The sequence below is a fragment of the Phascolarctos cinereus genome, unplaced genomic scaffold (assembly GCF_003287225.1).
Source record: "Phascolarctos cinereus isolate Bilbo 61053 unplaced genomic scaffold, phaCin_HiC Scaffold_5;HRSCAF=322, whole genome shotgun sequence".
NCBI lineage: Eukaryota > Metazoa > Chordata > Mammalia > Diprotodontia > Phascolarctidae > Phascolarctos > Phascolarctos cinereus.
This window is the reverse complement of record NW_027555958.1, coordinates 142,811,628-142,838,581: the sequence shown is the minus strand read 5'-3', so window position 1 is coordinate 142,838,581 and position 26,954 is coordinate 142,811,628. Positions and strand designations below refer to the sequence as shown.

Here is a 26,954-nt window from a genome sequence, read left to right as displayed (position 1 = left end):
CCCGATCTCGCGATCTAAAGTGACTCCACCCAGCAGAGGGGCAAGGCTACTTTTCACATGCTGGCCAGACTCAAGCAGCCGATTGGAGAGCCGTAGAGCCTGGAGGAAGTGAGGGGGTGGTGATCCCCTCTTCCGCCCTCTTTTCCCTCCCCCAACCTCATCCCCCACTCCCTCATCAGGCCCCAGCCTGACTGCGAACCCAGGCGAGTCCTAAGCCAGGGCAATCTGCGCCTGCGCCCGCGCCCGCCACCCCGGCGGGCCCCCGGGGTTCCAGGTTCGGGCTTCGAGCTCGAGCTCTCCATGTCCGAGCGTTCCATGGGCCAGCGGCTCGGGTCACGATGACGGATTACAGCGAGGAGCAGCGCAACGAGCTGGAGGCTCTGGAGTCCATCTACCCGGACTCCTTCACAGGTGACTACAAGTGGGTCGGGGAGGGGGAGGGGGAGGGCTGTTCTTTGCTGGTCCCCTGGCCAGCCAGCACCGCGGAGGCGCCCCTCTCCCGTGCGCGCTGCATCGCCCCGGCGTCGCCGCTCGGGACCCCGAACCTCGGCGCTGCCCCTGGCCGCGGGCGGAGAGCCTGAGCCGGGATCCTCATCCTCCGGCCCACCGGCCGGTCCTCTCCCCCTCCACATAGAGGGTCCTAGGTTTTCGAGGTACGTACGTGCTGAAAATCAGTCTTACCTGGGCCTCGCTCCCTCCGCAGGCGTGTCCTGGGCCGGGCTTCGTTCCTGGGGTCGCTGCGTCCCGTCCCCTGGTCCGGCCGGGTTCCTGCGCGGAGGCGTGGAAGGTGCGGGGCCTGTAACTTAAGTTAATGGCAGTTTAGTTTCCATGCGGTAATGAGCAGGGCATGCATTTTTTGTTCTAAGTAATATTTTGGCAGGTCTGCTTCTTTTTGGCAGCAGAAATTGACTTAGGAGTTCTTAACCTGCGGCTTTTGAACTTTTTTACTCTCACACATACACATGTATGTGTGTGTGTGTATAGAGAGAGTGTCTATATAAACACACATATGTATCTACATATAGACCCAAACGAAAATGTACGTTTATATAGACATGTGTATTTGTGTATATATATTTACATGAATATATATATATACATACACACATATATATATATACATACACGTGTGTGTAAAAATAGTCCACGAACCCCAGATTGAGAACTCCTGTTCTTATATACATAATTTTTGTTGTTATTTAGTCGTTTTTCAATTGTGTCTTACTCTTTGCGACTCCTTTTGGGGTTTTCTTGGCAAAAATAATGGAGTGGTTTGCCATTTCATTCTCCAGATCATTTCACAGATGAGGAAACTGAGGCAAACAGGTTTAGTAATTTGCACGGCTCACACGGAAGTATCTGAAGCCAAATTTGAATGCCAGGCATTCTATCTTCTGTGCCACCTAGCTGCCCATACATATATAGTACTAATATACATATATAGACGTGTGTATATTACATATATGTACTTATAATGCACATACTTAATACTCCCATATATAGGTGTCCTGGGTTTTAAGCTTTAAACTGCACTATGACTTTTGGAACATTATATCCCATAACGAAGTTGTAATCCTGTTTTTTATTTTACCCATCTGGAGACATTAAGGTTTCCATAGATTTCACTTAACTGCCAAAAGTGCCCATGACACACGCAAAATAAGTTATGTTGGCATTTCGGTCAGATATTTGTGAAATGCCTACCATATGTGCCAGACACTGCTAATCGATGAAGGTAAAAAATAGGGGAAAATGAGTTCCTGCTTTCGGGGAGCTTACAGTCAAATCAGGGCAGACAATGAGAAAATAGATTTTCCATTACAGATGTTTTCAGATTAAGCCTACTTAAAAGATTAAGAACCCTTGACTTACTGGAAACAGATACCAAAATTGCACTTTTTGTTGGAGTGAAAGTGGTTACCTGAATGTTTTCATTCAGAAGTAAACATCAGTAGTCCTTTAGAGCAAAGAGACTTGAGTGAGTTGGTAAAGACTGTATTCTGAATATTTTGGAGCTGTGGTCTGAAGGGGAGAGATCTGCTGCTGTGTATATTCATTCTCCAGTTGAGTTAACAAAACCACAGAGATGTGAATTCCATAAGGCCTCCATAGTAACTTGTGAACCTGGGCAGGTTTCATTTATTAAATGGGAATGAAGAGTGATCTATTCCACTCATCTCCCTATTTGACAAATTAGGAAACTTGAAGCTTAGAGGTTAAATGAGTTGCACAAGATCATTGTATCAGATTTAGAGCTGGAAGGAACCTTAAAGGCCATCTAATCCAACCTTCCCTCCCTTTCCCCTTTTTTCCAGTACTTACCTCCCAGTGTTATTGTGAGGAACAAATCAGTTAATTTTAATAAAAAAATGCTTTGTAAACTTAAAATGACACATAAACGTTAGTTATTATTACCTGTGTGACCTGCCATGTACCAATGGAGTGACCTTTGGCAAATCAGCCAACTTCAGGGTCTCAGTTTTGTCATCTATAAAGTGAGGAGGTTATATTAGATGGCCTTTAAGGTCCTTTTCAGCTCCAAATCTATGATCCTATGACATTGTATAAGTCTTTACACTCTGGGCTTCACTGTCTTTATCTGTCAGGTTGGGGGTGGAGGGGATTGTGTATGGGTATAGACTAGATCCATCACTTTACTCTCCCTGAGCCTGTGCCCCTGAGATCACACCAGAGAAGATAGTTGAAAACATGGTCCACTTGACTGGATCAGAAGACCAGAGTTCCAGTACCACCTCTGCTGTTTACTGCCTGTGTGGCTTAGGTGTCTGATTCTCAATTTTCTAATATCTAAAGTGAGTGGCTTGGAGTAGGTGATCTAGAAGGATCCCTTCCAGCTTTAAATCCTATAATCCAGGTCTCTGGACTTTCAGCCCTGTACTCTTTCCCAATTCCACCCTTCCTTAAGTAGAGAGGCTTCTTTCTTACATTCACACTTTGTAAAATAGAGTAGCCCTTGATGACTGTGACTGAAAGCCTTGGAATCATTACTAGGAATGTCTTCAAGGCCTTTCAGTTGCCCTGAAGCAGTGTAGTTTGAGCTATGAGAATATTCAGAGATGAATGAAGTTGGAAAGTGTCAATACTGTGGAATTTACTTCCTTCTCAGCATGTATCCTGTGTTTGAACCACACTCCATTGTTTCTAGCTTATGGTGTCAATAATATGTATGAATTTTCTTTTTGGGGGGAAAAAAACTAAAATCACAAACATGGACAGCTGTTAATTATGTTCTTAAGCATAAAGTGAGATGATTTTCAGTACTATGTAAGTAAGAATTAGGACATGTTCCATATGTGAGTCAGCGTAAAGAAAACTGAATTTGCCATTCTTATTTCTCTCAGAATAAAAGGGTGTGACTCAATTGATAGTACCTCATAAGTGGTTATAAGTTGCAGTATTTAAAGTAGTAAAATCATTAGTAGCAGTGGGGAACAAGTAGAGTTGATACTGATTCTTTTTTTTTTTAACATTTTTATTTAAAGTTTTGAGTTCCAACTTCTATCCCTCCTCGCCTTCATCCTCCCTGAGACAGTAAGCAATCAGATATAGGTTGTATATATGCAATCAAGTAAGACATTTCCACATTAGTCATTTTGTATAATGACTTGAATAAAAAAAAATGAAAGAAAGTGAAAAATAGTATGCTTCAGTCTGTATTCAAGCAGTATCAGTTCTTTATCTGGAAGCAGATAGTATACTTCATCATTAGTCCTTTGAGATTCTCTTAGATCATTGTATTGCTGAGAATAGCTAAGTCATTCACAATTCGTCATCAAATAGTATTGCTGTTACTGTGTTCAGCGTTCTCCTGTTTCTGTTCATTTCACCATGCATCAGTTCATGTAAGTCCAGGTTTTTCTGAAATCATCCTGCTTGTCATTTCTTATGACACATAATATTCTATTACAATCATATAGCAAAGCTTGTTTAGCCATTCTCCGATTGATGAGCATCCCTTTGATTTGCAATTCTTAGCCACCACAAAAAGAACTGCTATAAATACTTTTGTACAAATAGGTCCTTTCCTCTTTTTTCTGATGTCTTTGGGATATAGATCTAACAGTGGTATTGCTAGATCAAAGGGTATGCACAGTTTTCTAGCCCTTCCCACATAGTTCCAAATTGCTCTCCAGAATGGTTGGATCAGTTCACAACTCCATCAGTAGTGCATTAGTGTCCCAGTTTTCCCATATCCCCTCCAACATTCATTATTTTCCTTTTTTGTCACATTAGCCACTCTGATAGGTATGAGGTGGTACCTCAAAGTTGTTTTAATTTGCATTTCTCTGATCAGTAGTGATTTAGGTCATTTTTTCATATGACTGTGAATAGCTTTGATTTTCTTTGAAAACTGCCTGTTCATGTCCTTTGACCATTTATCAATTGGGGAATGATTTGTACTTTTACAAATTTGACTCACTTCTTTATATATTTGATAAATGAAGTCTTTATCAGAGATACTTGTTGCAAAATTTTTTCCCCAGTTTTCTGCTTTCCTTATAATTTTGGTTGCATTTGGTTATGTTTGTGTAAAAACCTTCTAATTATCCATTTTACATTTTGTAATGCTCTCTATATCTTCTTTGGTCCTAGATTCTTCCTTTATCCATAAATCTGACAGACTATTCCATGTTCTCTTAATTTGCTTATGGTATTACACTTTATATGTAAATTAGGTTCCCATTTTGACCTTATCTTGGCATGTGGTTTGAGATGTAGTTTCTGCCATACTGTTTTCCAGTTTTCCCAGCAGTTTTTGTCAAATAATGAGTTTTTGTTCGTATTTATCATATACTAGATTACTATAATGATTATTTACTATAATGTAATTTGTACCTACTGATCCACCAATATTTCTTAGCCAATACCAGATTGTTTTGGTAATTAGCACTTGGTAATACAATTTGAGATCTGGTACAGCTAGACCACCTTCTTTCACATTTTTTTTCATTGATTCTGTTGATATCCTTGAGCTTTTGTTCTTCCAGATGAATTTTGTTGTTATTTTTCTAGCTCTATAAAATAATTTTTTAATGGTTTGATTTGTATAGCATTAAGTAAATAGGTAGAATTGTCATTTTTATTATATTGGCTTGGCCTACCCATGAGCAATTAATATTTTTCCAGTTTAGATCTGACTTCATTTGTGTGAAAAGTGTTTTATAGTTGTGTTTATGTAGTTTCTGGGTTTGTCTTGGCAAGTGGACTCCCAAGTATTTTATATTGTCTACAATTATTTTAAATGGAATTTCTCTTTCTATCTCTTGCTGCTGGACTTTGTTGGTAATATATAGAAATGGTGGTAACTTGTGTGGGCTTATTTAGTATCCTACAACTTCGCTAAAATTGTTAATTTCTTCTTTTTTTAAAATTTATTTTTAGTTTTCAGCATTTGCAAGATTTATGAATTCTAATTTTCCCCCCTTTCCCAAGATGGTATGCAATCTGATATAGGCTGTACATATATAATCATATTAAACATATTTCCACATTAGTCATGTTGTAAAAGAAAAATCAGAACAAAAGGAAAAACCATGAGAAAGAAGAAACAAAAAACCAAAAAAAAAAGAGAATGGTATGCTTCGATCTGCATTCAGACTCTGTAGTTCTTTCTCTGAATATAGATACCATTTTCTATCATGAGTTAAAGTTGTTAATTTCAAGTAGTTTTTTAGTTGATTGCCTGGGATTTTCTAAATATAACATCATATCAACTGCAAAGAGTGGTAGGGTTATTTCCTCATTGCCTATTCTAATTCCTTTCATTTTTCTTTCTTAACTGCTATGACTAACATTTTTGGTACAATATTAAATAATAGAGGCAATAATGGGCATCCTTGCTTCACCCCGATTGTATTGGGAAGGCTTCTACCTTACCCCCATTTTAGATAATGCTTGGTGATGGTTTAAGCTGCATTTATTCCTATGCTCTCTAGTATTTTTAATAGGAATGAATGCTGTATTTTGAGGCTTTTTCACCATCCGTTGATATAATCATATGATTTCTGTTGGTTTTGTTATTGACATGCTCAATTATGCTGATAGTTTTTCTAATATTGAACCAGCCCTGCATTCCTGATATAAATCCCACCTGGTCGTAGTGTATGATCCTTGTGATATATTTCTATAATCTCTTTCGTAGTATTTTATTTAAAATAATTGCATCAATATTTGTTAGAGAAATTGGTCTATAATTTTCTTTCTCTTTTTTGACTTTTCCTGGTTTGGGTATCAGTACCATTTGTGTCATAACAGGAATTTGTCAAGACTTCTTCACCTGTTTTTCCAAATAGTTTATATAGCATTGGGATTGGTTGTTCTTTAAATGTTTAATAGAATTCGCTTGTGAATCCATCTAGTCTTCTTAGGAAGTTCATTGATGGCTTGTTCAATTTCTTTTTCTAAGATTGGGTTATGTAAGCATTTTGTTCAGTTAATCCGGGTAATTTATATTTTTGTAGATATTCATCCATTTCATTCTTCTTCATTGGTGGTGAATTCACTCCTTTCGTTTTTAATACTAGTGATGTGGTTTTCTTCTTTCCTTTTTAAAATCAAATTAACCAATGCTTTGTCTGTTTTATTTGTTCGTTTTTCATGAAACCAGCTTCTAGTTTTATTTATTAGTGCAATTTGGCTATGATGTTCCTAGGAGTTTTCATTTTGGGATCTCTTTCAGGTGGTGATCAGCGGATAATCTTTCAATTTCTGTTTTGCCCTCTGGTTCTAATATATGAAGGCAATAAGATGCTGTCCAGGCTTTTTTGTTTTGTTTTGTTTTTTAATCTTGGCTTTCAGATAGTACAATAATTCTTATATTATCTCTCCTGGATCTATTTTCTAGGTCAGTTGTTTTTCCAATTAGAATTTTTTTTGTTAGGCAGTTGGGGTTAAGTGACTTGCCCAGGGTCACACAGCTAGTATCAAGTGTTTGGTCTGAGGCTGTATTTGAACTTAGGTCCTCCTGACTTCAGGGCTGGTGCTCTATTCACTGTGCCACCTAGCTGCCCCTTATTTTTTATTTTTTTAAATTTTATTTTATCATATCTTGATGTCTCATGGTCATTATTTTCCACTTGTTCGATTCTAATTTCTAAGGAATTATTTTCTTCAGTGAGCTTTCGTACTTCCTTTTCCATTTGACCCGTTCTATTTTTCAGGGGATTATTTTCCTCGCTAAATTTTTGTACATATTTTCCCATGCTATTGACTCTTTTTTCATGATTCTCTTGCATTACTCTCATGTCTTTTCCCATATTTTCTTCCACTTCTCTAATTTGCTTTTTAAAATCCTTTTTAAGTGCTTCTAGGAATCCTTTTTTTTGTGAATTGGTTTTTTATTGTACTCTGGTCTTGTACTGTCCCATTCTTTTTGTGCTGAAGTTCTGGGTCTTATTGCTGGCTTTCACTGGACTTCAGGGCTTAGCTGCTTGCTTTCTCTGGAGGGTAGTCTTCCCTTCTGGCTTTTACTGGGGGCTAAGGTCTCCCTGTTGGTATCCCCTGGGTGTGGGGTTTAGCTGCTGACCTGCTCCAGGGGTGGGGCCTTGCTACTGGGTTGGTATGGTAACAGGATCTCTCTGATGGTAGGCCCCGGGGTGGGGGTCTTGGCTGTTGGCCAGTCCTGGCATGGGGCTTTACTACTGGTCAGCAATGGGGTTAAGGCATAGCTGGTGGCTTATACAGGGGATGGGGTCAGTGGGGTGAGGCCTTGCTTTGCTGCACAGACTACTTACTTGCCTAGGGGTGTGCTGGCTTGCAGGAGGGCAGGGCCTTGCTCCCTGCTATGAGGCTGGCTGCAGCTGGTGCTCTTGGACCTCAATCCCCTCCCATCCCTGTGAGACAGACTTATTACCATGCTGGTAAATTGCTTCCCTGCTCCTAGATAAATTCTGAGGTGGTTTTCTAGTTGTTTGAAGGGGAATTTGGGAGGGCTTCAGAGGGTTCCTTCCTTGCTCCATCATCTTGGCAGATACTGTGATTCTTAAGAACTTAGGAAACTACTTTACTTAATGTTTCCAGTTCACAGTTAAACCCTTTGCTATTAGGAAAGGGAGACTAGGAGTTTTGAAGTAAAACATGATCTGACCCTTTGAAAATTCATGGAATGGATACTTGTTATCCACATCTTCTATTTGTGTATATGTGAATTGTTATGTTCATGCCAGTTTCAGTGAAGGTGAAGCTTTGCCATCATTATTGTCCAGAGAAACACAAATTGTAATTATTCTGATTTTACTTCAATCATGAACTAGTATGTTGTAGATTTGGAGTCAAAAGCCTACTAGCTATTAGCTGTGTGCCTTTGGGCAAGTTACCTTTACCTCTCTGGGCCTAGTTAGCTGATCTCTGTGATCTGATGTTATTGTCTCTTTTAAAATAATTTTTATTTGTAGACCTAACTAGCTAAATTCAGAAGCTGCTTTACCCAAATGTTGGTGGTAAAGTTTGGTTTGTTTTTTGGTTTTTTGTTTTGTTTTGTTTTTTGGCACAGAAACGTGTGAAATGATCTAAGGTCTGTGAAGACAGCAATCTGTGTTAATGGAGGGAGTTACCTATATTGATCAAGTCAGTACTGAAAAAGTGAAAGTCATGTTGAAGTGAAATGAAGTGGATACACTGAATTATTCAAAGTGATTTTAAAATCCTTATCATAAAGCATTTATTAAGCTATGGCATGACAAAACTCATTTGGATCTTGGAATCATTCTCCCAAATTAAGGAGCCAGATTTGTTTTTCAGTTTTCAGTGAAACAGAATGGTGAAGGGAGGCTACATGGTATCAAAGGGAATTAGTTAACAATCTCAGGTCAAGATTCAAATTAGCTTCACTTAAAGTATCTCTAGACTCATAATTTTGAAGTTGTAAGGTACCTTAGTGACTCCTGAGTCCAAACGCTTCCCCAAGAAATTCCCACAACTTTTTACAGGTCAGCTAGACTGGGAGAGAGAAAACAGGACAGTTACCGCCTTCAAGAAGTAGAATTGATCTTTTAAAACAAGTATATTTGGCCTAGGTACTCCTTGGACCTTATAGGAAAGGAGTAGATGAAAATCTTGGTGGCTGACCTCTAGGCAGAGGTAAAGAAAGTTTGATGACAGCTGGAAAGCCCTCAGGCTGGCCCCCTGATGGTTTTGTTATCAATGATTGTTGCTATCCAATGCTTTGGACTTCTTTGTGAGATGTTTTGGTATTAAAATGTGAAGGGAAATGGACAAGCCTCTGGGCCAGTTGTTTATTGGTGAGAATAACAGCCTGAATGCCTTACTGAGATCAGTCCTTCAGATATTAAAAGAACTAGGGGATAGTCTTCAGACTTCACTTGGAATAGCATAGAGATAGGTTGCAGTTGGTGGCCATGGAATTTGCTACAGAGAAATTTTTCTCCCAAAATCTCACTTAATTTATGTTTCTAGTGAGAGTAGAAGACAATGTTGGTGATGAGAAAGGTAGTGGGTACATGGAAGAGGACTTTGAGGTTAACCTCTATGTTTAGCAAATGTATCTTCCTCAGCAACAAGGGTTAGAAATTAGGTACAGTACTTCTTAATCATGAACACGTGGTTTCTGATTAATAAGAATTTATTTTGACTCATGTCAGTGATTTATAGAACATCATTAAGACATGGAAATGCTGAAATTAAAAGTTGAGTTGCTTAATTGTGTGAAAACACTGTAAGGTGTTATGTATATTGACATCTCTTCCCAGACTAACAGTATGTCTGGTGGACATTTTTGGACTTAAGTAAGGAAATGTTGCATGCTTCCTCATTTAAGAGTTCTGTTAGTTTGCATTCTATTGAAATAGAAATGCAGGATTAGAGATAATCACAAAAACTATGTTATTGTAGTATATTCAAAAGAGAAAAACATTCAATTTAGGGAAATGTCCTTTAATTTTGTTTATGTTTATATTTTCTTACAGTATTATCAGAAAATCCAACCAGTTTCACAATTACTGTGACATCTGAAGCAGGAGAAAATGATGAAAGTAAGTGTATAGCTCTTCTACTTTTTATTACCCCCAAATTCTCACTCAAGAATTTGAGGTATTTTAAGGTAAGGGTAATGATTGGGGATTAAGCAGCAACTTGTTGCATCAGGAAGTCTGAATCTTATCAAATGTGGTGGAGTATCACATGTATATGTATGTGTAGCAAGGAAAAGCAGTAGAAAAAGCATGAGAATGAGAGTCAGAAGGAATGGATTCTTGTCATGGCTTTTCTGCCGGTTAATAACATGATCTTGGGCATATATTACTTCTCCAACCCTCAGTTCCCTATTCTTTAAAATGATGACCTGCACTATATGATCTCTAAGGTTCCTTTTCTTTCTTTTTTAAAAATATTTTATTCTCCCCACCTCTCGCCAATTGCATACAAAAACAACTTTTAACATTTGTTGTTTTAAGTTTTGAGTTCCGAATTGTATTCCTTTCTTCCCTGCTCTTTCCCCTTCCCTGAGACAGTAAGCAATTTGATATAGGTTATATGTGTGCAATCATGTAAAATATTTCTGTATTAGTCATTTTGTGCAAGAAGACTTGAACAAAAAAAAAGAAACAAAGGAAGTGAAAAACAGTATGCTTCAGTCTATTTTCAGACAGCATCAATTCTTTCTCTAGAAGCAAATAGCATTTTTCATTATGAGTCCTTTGGGATTGTCTTAGATCATTATATTGCTGAGAATAATCAAGTCATTCACAGTACACAGCAGCAGCAGCAATATTATACTGTGTTCTGGTGATGCTCACTTCACTTTGTATCAGTTCATATAAGTCTTTCTAGGTTTTTCTGAACTCGTCCTTATCATTTATTATAATATAATAATATTCCATTATAGTCATATACTACAGCTTGTTCAGCCATCCCCCCAATTGATGGGCATTCCCTCAATTTCCAGTTCTTAGCTACCACAAAAAGAGCTGCTATAAATATTTTTGTACAAATACATCCTTTTCCCTCTAAGGTTCCTTTTCAAAAAGTCCAGGTGTAAAGACAGAAACTCAACATTTTTTCATGAATATTGAGAATCTTTTGTGAGCATTCATTGTCCAAATATTAGCTTATCAGAGAAATACAGAAGGTAATCAGCAAGATATGTTTTCCACCTAAAGCTTCCATCCTAAAACAGCCACTCATCAGAGATGATTTAATAATGGAACAGAATAAATAAGGATGAACGTTTTAGCCCTGCATGAAAGACAAGGGTATTATTTCTGAGTTTCTTGGTATTGTTAATTATTTCTTAGTGTTGGGGTAGCTGTGCTCAGCAGCATTCAGAAATCTCAGGGGGTTATAACAGTAGCTCATGCTTTGCAATTTAGAGTACTCTCCTAACAATATACCCGTGAGAGAATACAAGCATTATGTTTATTTTACAGGTGAGGAAACTGACCCTCAAAAAGATTAAGTGTGATTTGTTACACAGAAGCTAGGAAGCTCCAAAGCTCTGTGACTTAGCCAAAGTCTTTGAACTCCAGATCTGGGCATTCTTTAGACTCTGCTGCTTCTAGGGAAAGATGAACATTTTTCCCCTTGAAGTGTTGTTTTGGTTGAAACACTGATATGATCAGGTAGCATATATGTAGTGGATAGAGATCTGGCCTTGAGGCCAGAAATATCTGGGTCCCAAGTCCTTTGTATGACTCCTTGGGTAAGTGACTTGACCTTTCAGTTGCCTGGGCAGCATTCTAAATTGCAGAGAAGGTGCTGATGATCTTTATTAGTAGAGGGAATTTACTCTTAGGGACTTCCTTATAACATTGAAATCACGGATCCAGTTCTGGTCCATTAACAGAAAAATTGAAAGGAGAGAAGTTTGGGAAGAGAGATCTGGATATTTTGTCTTCAGCACTATTAGAGGAAGAAGGTACCTGGACCAAACATGAGGCCCTTGTGAGCTCGTACAGGCTACTTTTACTACAATTTCATGTGTTCACCAAACTTTCTAGTCTTGATTTGGCTTTCCACATGCGAAGAGATTTTTTTTTAAAGTTACTAAATTGGCTTGCTGGTCTTGGTTATTCTTATGAATTTTCACAATCTTATTATTCCTGTTAACGGAGTTCCAAATTAGTATAGCTGAGCCGTGGGGAACAGGGAGGTAAATTAAATATTGAGGCCTTTTCTGATAGCCAAACCCATCACTATGTAGGTTTTGGTTTTTAAAGCTGGAGAAGTAGGAAGAAAAGGCCCCAAGGAAAGAGGGAGATGTGGAAAGGAAGAAGGTGAGAGTGGTAGCAAAATTTAGTATTAACAGGAGATTCAAATATTGTTTCAACTGTCTACTTTTTTTTTTTTAATTTAAATCATTGGACCCATGGCTTCCAGAGTCGAAGCTATCTTTAGTGCTCACTTTTATGTTTTAGCCACAGGTGATCCTGTGGCCATCTGTTCCAAGATTAATGTTTGGTTCAGTATGGTAAAGAGGAACATGGATAGTGGGATGGGTTTGTTTTCTTGGTCTGTAAAACTGATTAGGAGAGCCTAAATCAGAAACCAAGTATTAGACAATACTCTTCCTAGGAGGGTGGGCTGGTTTACAGAAGTTCAAGCCTGGGGGGTTGTCTTTTTGTTCACTAAGGACTCTTACACATGGAAAACACAGGAGTCCCTTCTAGCTCTAAATTCTGATTCTGTAATTGGAATTGGCCATAGTTTCAGATTATGTTTTTCACATTTGCAGAATCTTATCAGTGAATACTTTTTGTTCACAAATTGAATCACATGAGAATGCATTTGTTGGTGTTCCCTCTGTTTTCTCAGTCTTCTCTCTCCAGCTAAACTGGAAGATTTCTCAGGTCAGGAATTGTGGATTTTGTGCCCTTTGGTTATTTCATAGCGCCCAGTAAAGCATAATGTACATTATAGGTGTCTAGTAAATGCCTGGTGAAATAGTAAATGAATCACTTCATATTATTTATAATTAACTCAGTTGCCTTTATTGGCCACTCTTCATTAGACATCATGTGATTCTCTCACTTTTGAGGGTCTCAGATAACTTTTACCTCTGATCCTCTGCTTCTCAGAGAACTGGGTCTAGAACTCATCAGGCTTTATTGACATTGATCTTTCCTCTTGAACTTTGTTGTTAGGTAAACAAAACCATCAGTTCTTTTCTTTCGTAAGACTTAAATACCTAAGTTCAGGAAGATGTTTTAATTTTTTTTTTCCCTCAAGACATTTTGAACCATGGCAATAAATGGTGGAAGTAGGGGCTGAATACAGTCATAAAGTATCTTGTTTTGGGGGTGGGGGTGGTTTGTCTTTTATTTCTAAGTGGAATAAACAACTTCAAATCTTGATTTTGATTGCTTTTTCTACCAAAAGTACATTCTTGGTTTTTTTGATGCTTTTTGATACATGCCCTTCACCACTCTGAAAGATCATAGGATAAGAGGTTTAGAGCTAGAAGGGAACTTTAAGGTCATCTAGTCCAACTCCCTCATTTTACAGATGAAGAAATTAGTACTCAGAGAAATTAAGTAATTTGTCCAGAGCCACTCATCCAGTAAATGTCAAAGACAGCATTTGAACCCAGGTCTTCCCAACTCCCAAGTCCAGCACTCTGTTCATTAAACCATATCATGTGTTTGTTTGCTTTTTTTTTATAAACTGTACAGGTAAAGCATTACACTGTAAAGAATTGGATTCTTTTCATTTTTTTAATTAAAATCAATTTTACAACTTTTTCAGAAAACCTAAGCTATTTTTGTTTTGAGTTATTTGCCATATAGAGCAAAGCACACACTTTAAACAGTTCAGTTTTGGGGAGGTAACCATCTGCAGTTCATTATGTTAATTTCAAGAGTGTCTGTGTCTCTGTGTGTAAGTGGGGGGTGAAGGGTAAAATATTTTGCCATGTTGCATTAGGAAGATAACCACTTTTAACAAACCCAGCAGATGTTTAAGTTATTTAATTTTGTACAATTTTAATTTTTCTTACTAAATAATAAAAGTATTTTAATCTTTAAACCTTGTGTAATTTTTTACTGTTTTAGTTTTAATGTAAAATGTTCATGTAAAGAATTATAGATTTATTTTAACTATGAAAAATAATTATATTTTAATATGAAATATTTCTATAAAGACTTTCTTTTAGCACTGCCTAAAAACTTAAGTTATGCAGCTTCTTCCTGTTCGATCACTGGGGCAGGCAAGGAAGAAGGCTTTTTATGTTTTAAAGCGATTTTGAAATTTAGAATAAATTTATCCAGATGATGAAAAAAATATCTTCCAGTATGTGTAGAAGATACAGTTGTTAAAAACAAACTATATAAGTCACTTTTATTGATTCACTGATAAGACTTTCTTTAAAAGCCTTATCAGCAGGGTTTTGAAGAGTTTACACTAGGACCTGAAATATATAGTTATTATGCAGGAATGGTTATTAGCTGCTTAAAACATAACCAGTTTTTCTTTAAAAATTTTTTTTAAGGGTAATCCTAGTATTGGAAAGAAAATGAACCAAGGGTAATGTTTATTATTCTGGTCCCTTTTTTTTTTAAAGTGTCAGGTTTGGTTTTGTTTTTTAATTAAAGGAAAAAACCCTAGTAATTTTTATCTATCTAGTTTCTCAGATATGTGATAAATTCTAAGCCAAAAAAGCTTCTGGTTTTCTTTTTTTTTTTTCTGTTCTGGAAGCAAACATTTAATATATTTATATCCCAATCAAAGATAGCTTCTCTACCCATTAAATAGCCTTGTTGTATTCCATATGCAAAGCTGTTGTGGTTTGAGCTGTTGATCTGTTGATTCAGCAAATATGTTGGAAACAATGTGCTGTAAATTTTAAGATGTTAACATGATTCTTCCCTTTTGTTTCTTAGCTGTCCAGACAACCCTTAAGTTTACTTATGGAGAAAAGTATCCAGATGAAATGCCTCGTTATGAAATATTCTCCCAGGAAAACCTAGAAGATAATGATGTCTCAGATATATTAAAATTATTAGAGTTACAAGTAAGAAAAAGGAAAAATTTTGGTATTTTCTTGTCATTGTTTTATTGGTCTGAAATGTTAAGCAGTGATTATAAGGACTGGAAAATGCTACCAATTGTTAAAAATCTTAGCCTTAAAAGGTTACTTATTTTTCTATAGTGAATGTAACTCCAAAGAAGAACTTTTCTTGTAGACCTTGGGAAGGTCATTTACCTCAGTAGGCTTCATTTGCCTCAGATGCAAAAGAGAAAGAGTTGGATTCAGTACTCTTTAAGTTTTCTAACAGCTGTAACATTCTTGGGTGCACAAAACTAGAAGCTAGAACGTCTGTGTTCCAGTCCTGCTAGTAATTTTGCTTTGTGACCTTGGGCAAGTAACTTCATGTGTTTGAGCATCATCTGTAAAATAAGGGGATTACAACCTGAAAGTTTGTAATTCTATTCAGGTTGTTTAAACCTGAACACTTTAGAGAATCCTAAAGAGCTGGAAGGGCTCTTAGGTCATCTGGGCCAGCCCTTCCTCCCCCCTCATGAGTTCCCTCCCCTACTCCAAGAACGATGGTGACTTGTACAAGGTCACAGAACTAGTAAGTAGAGCTAGGAATTAAACCTTGATTCCTTGTTCAGTGCTTTCTCTTCTCTACCACATTTCTTTACCCCCACCTCCCCCCCACACACAAAAAAAAGCACTGAGCACATAGACAGTCTTCAGTTTGCAAATGACCCTTTTTTAAATGTTAGCCTGCCTTACCTCTGGGACTCCCACTGCTATCAAATCAGTTGTGAAAAAAACATGGAACCTTTTGAGATTCTTTATTTTGAGAAATGGAAGAAGAGAATACAAAAAAGCAAGAATAGCTTAGAAGGACTACTTTAGATTACTGCCCCTGCCCCAAACTGCCTGTGTTTCCCTCCTTCCCCTCCCAACCCGTGTACAGTTTGTTACACTTCTGAAATTTTGCCAATTTCATTTAGGTTGATGAGCTGGCACTTTTAAAAATGCACATGATACGGACTGAGGGTCTGTTCATTCACACTGCAGTGTGGTTTAATTCAATCAGCTACACCAAAGGAATGGGGTTTGGTTGGAGAGAGAAAGGGAAGGAGGAATGTAAATTTGGAGCATGGAGCATTTAGGGGAAGGTAGGGCAAATAGAGTTGAGGTTCTGCAGTAGGAAAACATGAAAACATTAGTGGCTCAGAGAGAAAGTTGCAGAAAAGGAGGTGGAAAAGGTACCAAAGATAAATTTAATCTGTTCCAAAACCTCCCAGGGTCTGAGGAAGTAGGGTGGGAACACTTACCCTCTTTTTGTAGTATGTTGCCTCTGGTTCACAACCTTACAATTCAAGCTAGTCCTGTTAATATTATCAGTCAGCTACATTATAAATTGAAAGGTTTTTGTGTCTTAGTTAGGAAACCTAACCACTTTTGTACCATTATTTCTATGAGAAAATGCATTCCAGGTTCTAAACCACTTAATTTTGGAATGCAATTCATTTGTAAGTTGGAAGGTTGCTTGGGGTTTTTTTGTGTGTCAGACCATTTCATGTATAAAGAAAGCCAAGGCAGAGTTAAAGTATTTTCTATAAATAAGTGATTCAGAATATCTCTTAACTCAAGGTTTCAAGAAAAGAACATTCACCATCTATAATTGGAGCTTGTGCTTTCCTTCCTCCCACTGTCTAAATAACTACATTCTGTAGTCTCACCTTGTCATTGAACTGAAGCTGTTCTCTCCAAAGTGACCAGTGATATTTTTAAATTGCCAAATCTAATGGCCTTTTCTGAATCCTCATTCTTGTTTACCTTTCTGCAGCCTTTGGCACTGTTTGTCACCATCTTCGGCTTGATTATTTTTTTCCTCTAGATTTTTGTGATACTGGTCTCTTTTGGTTCTCCTCTTATTTTCTCAGTCTGCTTTGCTAGATCTTCATCCAGGTCGCACCTGCTAACTTTCAGTTATCTATACAGATGATTATCAGCCCTAATCTCTCTCTTGAGCTCTAACCTCACATTTCCAACTGCCTATTAGACATCTTGAACTAAACGTGTACTAGACATTTTCGTCTTAACTTTTCCAAAACTGAATTCATTATCTTTGCCCTCAATCCCTCTCTTCTTCCTAACTTCCCTGTTACTATAAAAGGGTACCATCATCCTCCCAGTCACCTTGACTCACAATTTGCGTATTGTCCTCAGTTCCTAAATCTCTCTCACTTCTCCTATCCCCAGTATTAGTTGCCATTTCCTGTCAATTCTACCTTCATAACATCTCTTATATATACCCCTTTCTCCCCCTGACACTGTTACCACCTTGCACCTCAGTATAAGCCCTCATCACCTAATGCTAATTGCAGTAGTCATCTGGTTGATTGCCCACAAGTCTCTCCCCACTCCTGTCCAACTTCCACTCTGGTACCAAATTTATCTTAAAGCACGGGTCTGACCATGTCACTTCCCCTGTTCAGTAAGCTCTAGTAGCTCTCTATTGCTCCCAGAATTGAATATAAAATCATATGTTTGGCTTTTAAAGCCTTTCATAACCTGGTCCCTTCCTACCTTTCTGGTCTTCTTATATCTTACAGTCCCCCACATAGTTCTATGATCTCATGAACACTGTTCTTCATGCTGTTTTTCACCCACAGTATTCCATCTCTCGACTTTGCATTTTCCCTTGTTCATTCCTTTTGTCTGTAATGCTTATCCTCCTCATAGCCATTTCCTGGTTTCCCTGGCTTCCTTCAAGCCCCATCTTCGGTTTAAAAAAAAACCTTTCTTGTTTCCCCCTTAATGTTAGTGAGTTCCTTCTCGGATTATCTCCAATTTACACTGTAATATATCTTTATTTCTGTGTAAGCTGTATGCACATTGTCTCCCGTCTTAGACTGTGAGCTCCTTGAGAGAAGGGGCTGTCTTTTGTCTCTTTTTTATATCTTCATCCCTTAGCACTGTGCCTGGGACATAGTAAGTACTTAATAAATGTTTATTGACTGACTTCATATATTGGTTATTTGACCCCTAGGGAAGTCCCTTAGTCTTGCCTTTAAGTGTTTTTGGCACCTCTCTAAGACTGAGTTGTAGAGAGGGTGCCAATTGATTAGTAGAGAGACTTTTCTCATGTGGGAGTTGCCTATAATCAATGAAATTATAGGTTCAGCCCCTGTCTCTATTTATATTGTTAGTGTTCATAACAGGTTATTTGGATGAGTTTTCTGGTAGACTTTTGAAAATTTTGCCTTTCTTTGGCCTTGTAGGCAGAAGAAAACCTTGGTATGGTTATGATCTTCACCCTAGTATCAGCTGTTCAAGAAAAACTAAATGAAATTGTAGATCAAATCAAAACTAGAAGAGAAGAAGAAAAAAAGCAGAAAGAAAAAGAAGCAGAAGAAGCAGAAAGGGTATGGAAAAGACAAGGTTTATTTTTTGGAAAGTGGTTTTTCATTTCCTAAATTCATATTTTTATTACTTAGTGAATTACAACAAAAATGGTGCCCCTTTTCCATTGGTTGGTGGTACAGCAGGGAGCACTGACTAGGGTTCCACCTGTGGTATTAAAACTCAAGTTTTGTACCACAAAGTCTGAATGATATCAAATGGTTTAACGTTAAAAGTGGTTTTGTATTGTCAGAGTCTCTCAGTTTTAATATATTCCATATAAGTAAAATACTCTGCAAAAATAAAATCCTTGTAGAAACTCCCTAAACTGCTGTGTGAAGGTTTCAAATATTTATTATAAGGATTTTAGGAACTACAAAAACATTAGTTTCTTAGCATAATAAGGGTTAAGTACTTATTTTAAAGGACTAATTAGCCACAAATTGCTGTCTTATTTTTGCTTTCTTATTACTAATAGCCTTTGTGTATATCTTCAGTTTTCCTCATCCTTTGTATTGATAGAATCATGAACTATTTCTCCCATGCCATCGAACCCTAATGTGGGCAGTCTATGAAAAAAAGTCTTCTTTGGTACAGTAATTAGTTGACAGACAAGCAGAAAGGAAGTTAATTGTATTGAAACATTTTACTGGGATTGACTAAAATATGTTAATTTAACCTCTCTGCTCTAGTTACCAGTTGATAACTTTTCAGTATCCAGCAATTTGGGAAGCAGGGTTAATTAATCTTGGCTTTAGAACTGTGGACTCACTTATCTGGCCCTTATATATATTTATTTTTGTTTTCTAAGCAATGTTTCCATGGAACCCCTGTAACAATTGAGAATTTCTTAAGTTGGAAGGCCAAGTTTGATGCAGAACTCTTAGAAATTAAAAGGAAAAGAATGAAGGAAGAAGAACAAGCTGGAAAAAATAAATTAAGCGGTATGATTTTGTTTTCTTTCTGTCAGGACATCATGTTCGCGTCCCTGTAAGAAAAACATTTGGGAAAAATTGTTTTAAGGAAAAAAAATTTATATTGTGAGAAAAAGTATGGTACCTTTTAAACTATGTAGTGATTTATATTCTCAGTAATTTTGTGATAACTGTGAAAAAGGAAGTTGGGAAGTTGCAGGTAGTATTTTACAGATGGAGAAAAAAAGCATGTAATGTAGTTGATATTTATAAGCTTTTCAATGCCAGAGTCAAGCTGCATTATCTTTTCTGGTTATATCAGTCTCTAAAGCTCACCATATTTCCCACATATTTCACAGCATGATATAGTCTAAAGACCTCTGACTTCAAAAGAACCTGGGTATAAATTCTGGGCTTGCCACTTAATATCTGTGGGATTGTGGGTAATTCATTTCTGTGGCCCTCAGTTTTCACATCTGTAAAATGACAGAATTGGACCAGATAATCTCAAAGAAGTTCCATAGTCTGAATGACCCTGGTTCAGTTCTGAACCCAGACTCTTATCAAAGATCATAGATTTAGGACTGGAAAGGATGACTTGCCTAATAGTGTTGTACAAGTAGTAAATTGCAGAGCTAAGATTTGAATGCAGGTCCTTTGACCTCAAATCCCAGACACTTTCAGTTGTTTGACACAGCTTTGTGATTCTAGGCATGTCACTTCAGCTTCCTGAGCCTCAGTTTCCCTTTCCATAAAATGGGAATAATATATACTATCACTAACTTCACAGGGGTGTTGTAAATGTCAAATGAGATAATGTACATGAAGGGATTGGCAGATCTACAGGGGCTGCTACATAAATGTCAGCTGCTAAGATCTCATGCTAAAGTGAATAGATCTCATATATCCTTCAGCCATGCTGGATAAATTACATAATTCATTGAGATTGAGTGGCAGCTTGATAAAGTTGAAGGAATGCTTGATTTGGAGTCAACAGTTCTGGATTCATGTCCCAGCTCTGCCATTTACCTGCCTGTGTGCCTCAGCTTTCTAGGTCTCAGTTCCCTCATTTGTAAAATAAAATGAGGAACTCTATAGCCTCTGAAGTTACTTAAAGCTCAAAACGTATTACCATGTAATGAAAAAGCAGCATATTCCTTGTTCGTTGTCATTCTAGAGGGAGTCTGGGCTTTTTTTGCCTGAGGAGGGTGAAGAAATTATTCATTCTAATAAAAATATACTGATTTCTCTCAGGAAAACAGCTGTTTGAAACAGATCACAATCTTGACACATCTGATATCCAGTTTCTGGAAGAAGGTATGCCAACTATGACTGTAATATGTGAAAACTTGGTAGCTTATGTTTTCTTTTCCAGCATATTAAAAATGAGGAACTTCCTCCCAGCATAAAAAGACAACAGGAATTTAGAAAAGCATTCTTTACTGTTGAAGATATTTGTCAATTTTTACATTTAACTTAACAATTATATTGAGCAAAACTTGAGCAAGAATAGTATCAGTTTCTAAGTTAAGAAAAACCAAAGGTATTAAAAATCCAGCAAAAGCATCACTCCAGCCTTGTAGTAGTTGGTTACGAATTTACTTAACACTTTTTTTTTCTCAATTGTTCTACATAAATCCATGTGATCTAATTTCCAAGTCCTCTGGTGGCCTTGGGAGAAATCTCTAAGGTATACCAAACACTGACCTTCTTTTTTCTGGCCACTGCCTCCCTTTTTTTTACTGCTACTCCTCTTGGCATTAACTTCTCTTCCCTCAATGAACGCTTGTTCCCCGTGTCTATTAATTAGCCACTTTCTGGCTTTCCTTTCCTTCCTACCCATCTTCTACCTTGTGATCAGACATTGTTACCCTTGAATAGCACCTTAGAACTCCTTACCACCTTGACTGAAATGCCAATCCCCGCCAAGGGTCACACCTGCTGTATGTTTTCTCCTTTCCTATTCCTGATAATAGAAAGGCTCATTTTGATTCCTGACCCTGACATTTAACGACTGTTGGCAAATTGCTTTGATTCTTTGGGCTTCTGATTTATAAAACGAAAGATTTGGACTAGATGATCTCTTAGGTCCCTTACAGTTAATTGGGCAACAAACATTTATTAATATTGAGCAGATACTGCCGAGCCAGGCACTATACTAAGCATTGGAAATCCAAAGGAAGGCAAACATAGAAGACCCTCAAGGAACATCTTCTGACAGCATGGGATGGAATGGGACATTTCTTGCACTACATATTTTAAACTGATGATGATGATGATGCATCTTATGTGCCCTTCAGAGGTAGCTAGGTGGCACAGTGGAAAGAGTGCTGAGCCTGGAGTCAGAAAGACCTGAGTTCAGATTCTGCCTCAGACACTTATTAGCTGTGTGATCCTGGGGCTAGTCACTTAAACTCTATTTGCGTCATTTTCTTCAACTGTAAAAAGTAGCACCTACCGCCTATGGTTATTATAAGGATCAAATGAACTAATACTTATGAAGTGGTTAGCACAGTGCCTGGCATATAGTAGGTACTTAATAAATGCTTATGTCCCCTTCCACTTGCCCAAATTCAGATCCAGTGCCAAGAAGTCTATCTTGATTCCTCTTCTCTCCCAGGTGCCAGTGCCCTTTCCACATAAATTACTTTGTTCATATTTTATATTCAGTTTTATACATACATGTGTCCCCTGCTTCATGGAGTGTAGACTACTTGAAGGAACTGTTTGATTCTTGGTTCTTGTATCCTTGGCATCTAGCACAGCACCTGTTGCTTAATAAAGTCTTACTGAATTGAATTGAACCCATCCTTGCTCTTTAACTCATCAGGCCTTGAATACACAACACCTTTCTTCTTAGCAGGGAATGGTGGGAGAAATTTATATGAGATATACCTAGGGATTTGGGGAGGACTGCTTGTTCAAGATGAGCCAACCATATGATACAGCAGCGAAAAAAGTGATTATGATCTTAGGTCATATCAAAAGAGGCAGTCATTTTCAGGAATACAGAGGTGATGGTCTTGCTGTGCCTTGACCAGTCAGATCACCTGTGGAATTTTCTGTTTAGTTCTGGGCACCACATTTTGGTTGGAACACTGATAAGCTTGAGAAAGTCCATAGGAAGACAGATACAGTAGTAAAGGTCTTAAGGATGGGTTGAAGGAACTACACTTCCTAGAGAAGAAGAGATTTGGGAGGGTGTGCCTGTTGTCTCTTAAGTATTTAAAGGACTATTCTCTAGGAGAAAAATTGACTTCTTCTGTTTGCCCCAGAGGGCAGAAATAGAAGCAGTGAGAATAAGTTGAAAAGAAGATTTGAGTTTGAAATTAAAAAAAGCTGTTCTCTGATTTTGCTATGTATTCACAGTTATACATTTTTGTTATAAAGTACTATGACTTTGAAGTCAAGATCATAGGTTTAAAGGCAATGAACATTCATTAAGTGCCTATATATGCCAGTTACTGTGCTGGGCATTAGATATTGTTTCTCATTTCAGTCATGTCTGACTCTTTGTGACCCGATTTGGCATTTTCTTGGCAAAGATAACTGGAATGGTTTGCCGTTTCCTTCTCTAGCTCATTTTATAGATGAGGATACTGAGGATGAAATGACTTGCCCACTGTCTGAGGCCACATTTGAACTCAGGTCCTCCTGACTCCAGGCCTAGTGAGGCATTCTATCCCCTGTGCCACCTAGCTGGACATGGGATACAGAACTGAAAAATGACAGTCCCTTGCTCTTTAAGGAACTTACAACTTTTGTTTGATCAAGTAGTTAACTTGACTTTATTCTTTGGGCCTTAGGCTGCACCCTGAGCTGTGGCCAGCCAGCTCTCCAGTGCATGAGATCTCAAGGGATCCTGAATGAGAATGTGAGAATCTGTTCAAATCAATCCACTTACAAAGATTTCTTGAGCTCCTACTGTGTGCTTCTCCATATGCAAATTTACCACTTCTACCAGAATGGGAGTGAACTACAACCAGAACAATAGTCAGATCATCATTAGATTAATCAATTCAGCCAGACATGAGTGACCAACAACAACAATGCTGTACATTATAAATATGTTTTTATCACCAAAACTCACTCTTGCTATCATTTGAACCAAAAGTTATGGGTTTTGAGTAACATTTAACCTTTTGCACTTCCATGAGGAAATCTGGAAGTTCTATTTAGTTATTCTAATGAGCTGCATCTGCCTGTTCCTGAAGAAATAATAAAAAATGTGGTTCTCTTTTCTTTACAGCTGGTAACAGTGTGGAAGTAGATGAATCTTTGTTCCAAGAAATGGATGACTTGGAGCTAGACGATGAAGAGGATGATCCTGATTTTAATCCAGTTGATTTAGACAGTGACTAGTGATTAGACTGACTAATGAACTGGTGGTGTCAGCAGTATGGAGTCCCCATCCTTATATCTCCACTTGCAGAGAAGCTGGAATGTCACAGCATCTGTGGCTTTGCTGAGTGTGTGTTGGTTTCCTTTTCTTTTTTCTAAGAAGAAAATAATTTTAATTTTCAGGAGAATATTCTTCTGATGACTTTCATCATTGTGCTTAATAAATTGACTTGAAAATTTCAACTGTAAAGTATCCAGTGCATTTTGATGGCATCAAGCAGTCTCCGTGTTTGTGAACAAAATGGAAGGCCTGCCCAAGCTAAATGTGACTTCGTGGGTGTCCTCAATAGGGGGATCCATGGAGCATTCCTGGGGGTGTCTCAGAGTTGTGTTTCATGTGGCTATAGTGATAAAATATCATATACTGTATGTGGAATAGAGGGTATAGAGCTATGGAATCAGAGGATCAGAATTTGAATTCTGGCTTTTCTGCTTAGTACTGCTTACTGCTCTAGGCCTCAGTTTCTTCATTTCTAAAGTGAGGGGTTTGGATTAGGTGACCTTTAAGATTCCTGCCAACTCTAAATGTGATGATCCTTCCCCCCCCCATAAGGTCATTAAAGGGCCTTATAAGGTCACAGATTTAGCACTTGAAGGAGACCTCAGATGCCCTTTACACATCATTTTATGGGTGAGGAGACTAATGCCAGGGAAGTTAAAGGGACTTGTCCAAAGTCACACAGTTAGTGTCAGAGCCTGGGAACTTGGGGAGAGTGGGAGAGGCTACTTCCTAATTGAAATTAGCTTCCTTGGTTTGCCTTATTTTGGAGTGGTCTAATTAATCCCAGCTAGAGAAATCAGGATGGCTGTATCCTAATGTGGGTCAGTCTTCAGTCTGCCCTCTAATCCCCACACTTCTTTGGAGGTAGGTCTCATGGTTAAAAACTAACAATGATGCAACTAAAGCTAATTAATCTTTGGGGAATCATTTGTTCTTTATACCTTTCAAGAAATATCCTGGGTACCCTGTTATCTCGCCAACACAATGAAATGATAGTTCAACCATTACTGTGCAGAGGGCAGGCTTCTTTCAGTGCATAGCTCAGAGGGCTAAGCCGAGTTGTCATCACAAGTTGGTAACTGTGAAAGCAGTGAATCTGTTCCAGGAAATGATCAATAGCTTGTAGTAGGCTGATAGTGGCCCAGTAGATAGAGTGCCTCACTAGGCCTGGAGTCAGGAAGACCTGAGTTCAAATCTGATCTCTGAGTCTAGCAGTGTGACCCTGGGCAAGTAGCTTAACCTCTTTGCCTCAATTTCTTCATCTGTAAAGTGATCTGGAGAAATCTTTGCCAAGAAAACCTCAAATGGGGTCACAGAGAGTCGTCAGACAAGACTGAACAATAACAAGGCTTCTTGGGGTATCACATGGTATACTGGAACTTTGAATCTTGACTCTGCTACATAATAATTTTGTGGTCTTAGTCAAATGTGTTAACATCTCTGGACCCTGTTGTCTTCATCTGTAAAAAATAAAGAACAGGAGACTCCTCGCTTGAATTCCCTTCTGTCTCTAAATCCTGTAAACCCATGATTTCATCAAACCATTGTAGATCAGTCACTAACTTAAGAGTCTTAGTTGCCTTGGGGCACTGAGAAGTTAAAGGATTTGTCTGTTATCTCACTGTGTCAAGCAAAACTTGAACTCAGCTCTCCCAAATTCTAACACTGACTCTCCATTATACCATGCTTCTTTAATTACATCAAAAAGAGGGATCTTCAGCCAGTCAGTCAGTAAGCATATATCAAGTGACTGCTATGTGCCAGAGACTGTTCCGAGTACTGGCTTGGGCATAGAGGACTTGACTGTTACAATAGTTTTCTTGGAATACTTTAAAATAACATTTGCTTACAAGTTTCAAAGTGAGCTGTGGAAGTTTGACTCATGAATTACATAGAGACTAAAAAAGACTTGCTATTTATACAAACCTAGTTTTAAACAATTTTTTGAGAGGGGAAATAAATACGTTTAAGAGAATTTTTTTTAAGGCCATAAAATGGATAAGAGGGAATAGATCTCAACAACATACATTTTAAAACAGTTTGGAAAAGCAAAGGCAGAGTTGTATTGGAAAGGTCCTAGGTATGGAGAGGAAAATGGCTTAAGACTTAATTGCCAGGCTTTCATTAAAGTTGGAATTTTATAATTTTCTTCCATGGAAAGTAAAATATTAACATGCCATAGTGGTCCTATCTATAGCTTATAGCCAAAGAGAATTGCTTGCTTACAGTCACGTAGCCAGTATGTGTCAGTCAACAAGTGACTATTATGTATTAGGAAGCTAAGTGGCCCAGTGGATAGGGCACTTCGCTTAGAGTCAGGAAAACCTGAGTTCGAATGAGGCCTCAGGCACTAGCTGTGTGACCTTGGGCAAGTCACTCAACCTCTGTTTACTTTAATCTACTGGAGAAGGAAATGGCTATACACTCCAGTGTCTTTACCAAGAAAACTCCGTGGCATGGTGTTGACATATAGTCAGACACAACTGAACAACAAAGTATCAGGCATTGTGCAAAGTAGTTTTTTCTTGAGCTTACATTGGACTCATACCTCAGTCTTACTATCCCTAAGAGTGGCCCCCCGTATCTCAAGTGGGCCTTGTCACTTCAGAATGTGAACACAAGATACCTACCCTGCCTGGTTGACTGCCATAAGTATATTGATGATCCATCTGGGAAAAAGAAATGTGAGTATTTGACTTTTCAAGTGACACCAGGTAAATATTACTAGAACAGAGACCATTATGTTGAAAACCCCTGAACCCTGGCCAGTGGCCACATTTTTAATGTGAAATTCCAATGTAAGAGTATTGCAGTGTTTTGAGATGTTGCCCATAGAAATGACAGAGACTAATTTTAACTTAGCTGTTTTCAGATTTTCTAGTCCATTTCTAATGTCTTAATATCCTCAGGAAAATGAAGAAAAATGGCCTGAAGAGAAAAGGTTATTCTAATAAGGGGGAAATAATATTGCTATTATGCCTTTATGGTACTCAGGAGCAGATGTAATCTTTATCTCATTTGTTCATCACGACCCTGGGAGATAGGTCCTAAATTGAAGCAGACAAAGGTTAAGTGACTTGGCCAGGGTCACTGTTAGTAACTGTCTAGAATTTGAATTTTAGGTCTTCATGACTCCAGGCCTAGTGTTCTATCCACCAAACCACCTAGCTGCCTTCATGGTTTGAACCTCTTCATTAAAAAATGGTAATTACTTCTAGTAGTAATGAAAGTGAATTTAATGTACTGAGTTTAAATTATAAGGAATTTGGAGCTAAGAAGAAGCAAATATTGTTTTCAAAAAGTC

General features: G+C 38.0%; 1 protein-coding gene across 1 annotated transcript; it reads left to right on the top strand.

Annotated features, from left to right (window-relative positions):
* The first annotated feature begins 122 nt into the window (after nucleotides 1-122).
* On the top strand, nucleotides 123-25,147 carry RWDD1 (RWD domain containing 1). Its single transcript, XM_020971618.2, has 7 exons — nucleotides 123-411; nucleotides 9,945-10,010; nucleotides 14,850-14,980; nucleotides 18,214-18,357; nucleotides 19,146-19,278; nucleotides 20,503-20,565; nucleotides 23,498-25,147. Exons 1-7 carry the CDS (start codon nucleotides 339-341, stop codon nucleotides 23,608-23,610), a joined length of 723 nt encoding a protein of 240 aa, XP_020827277.1. The 5' UTR covers nucleotides 123-338; the 3' UTR covers nucleotides 23,611-25,147.
* The last annotated feature ends 1,807 nt before the right edge of the window (nucleotides 25,148-26,954 follow it).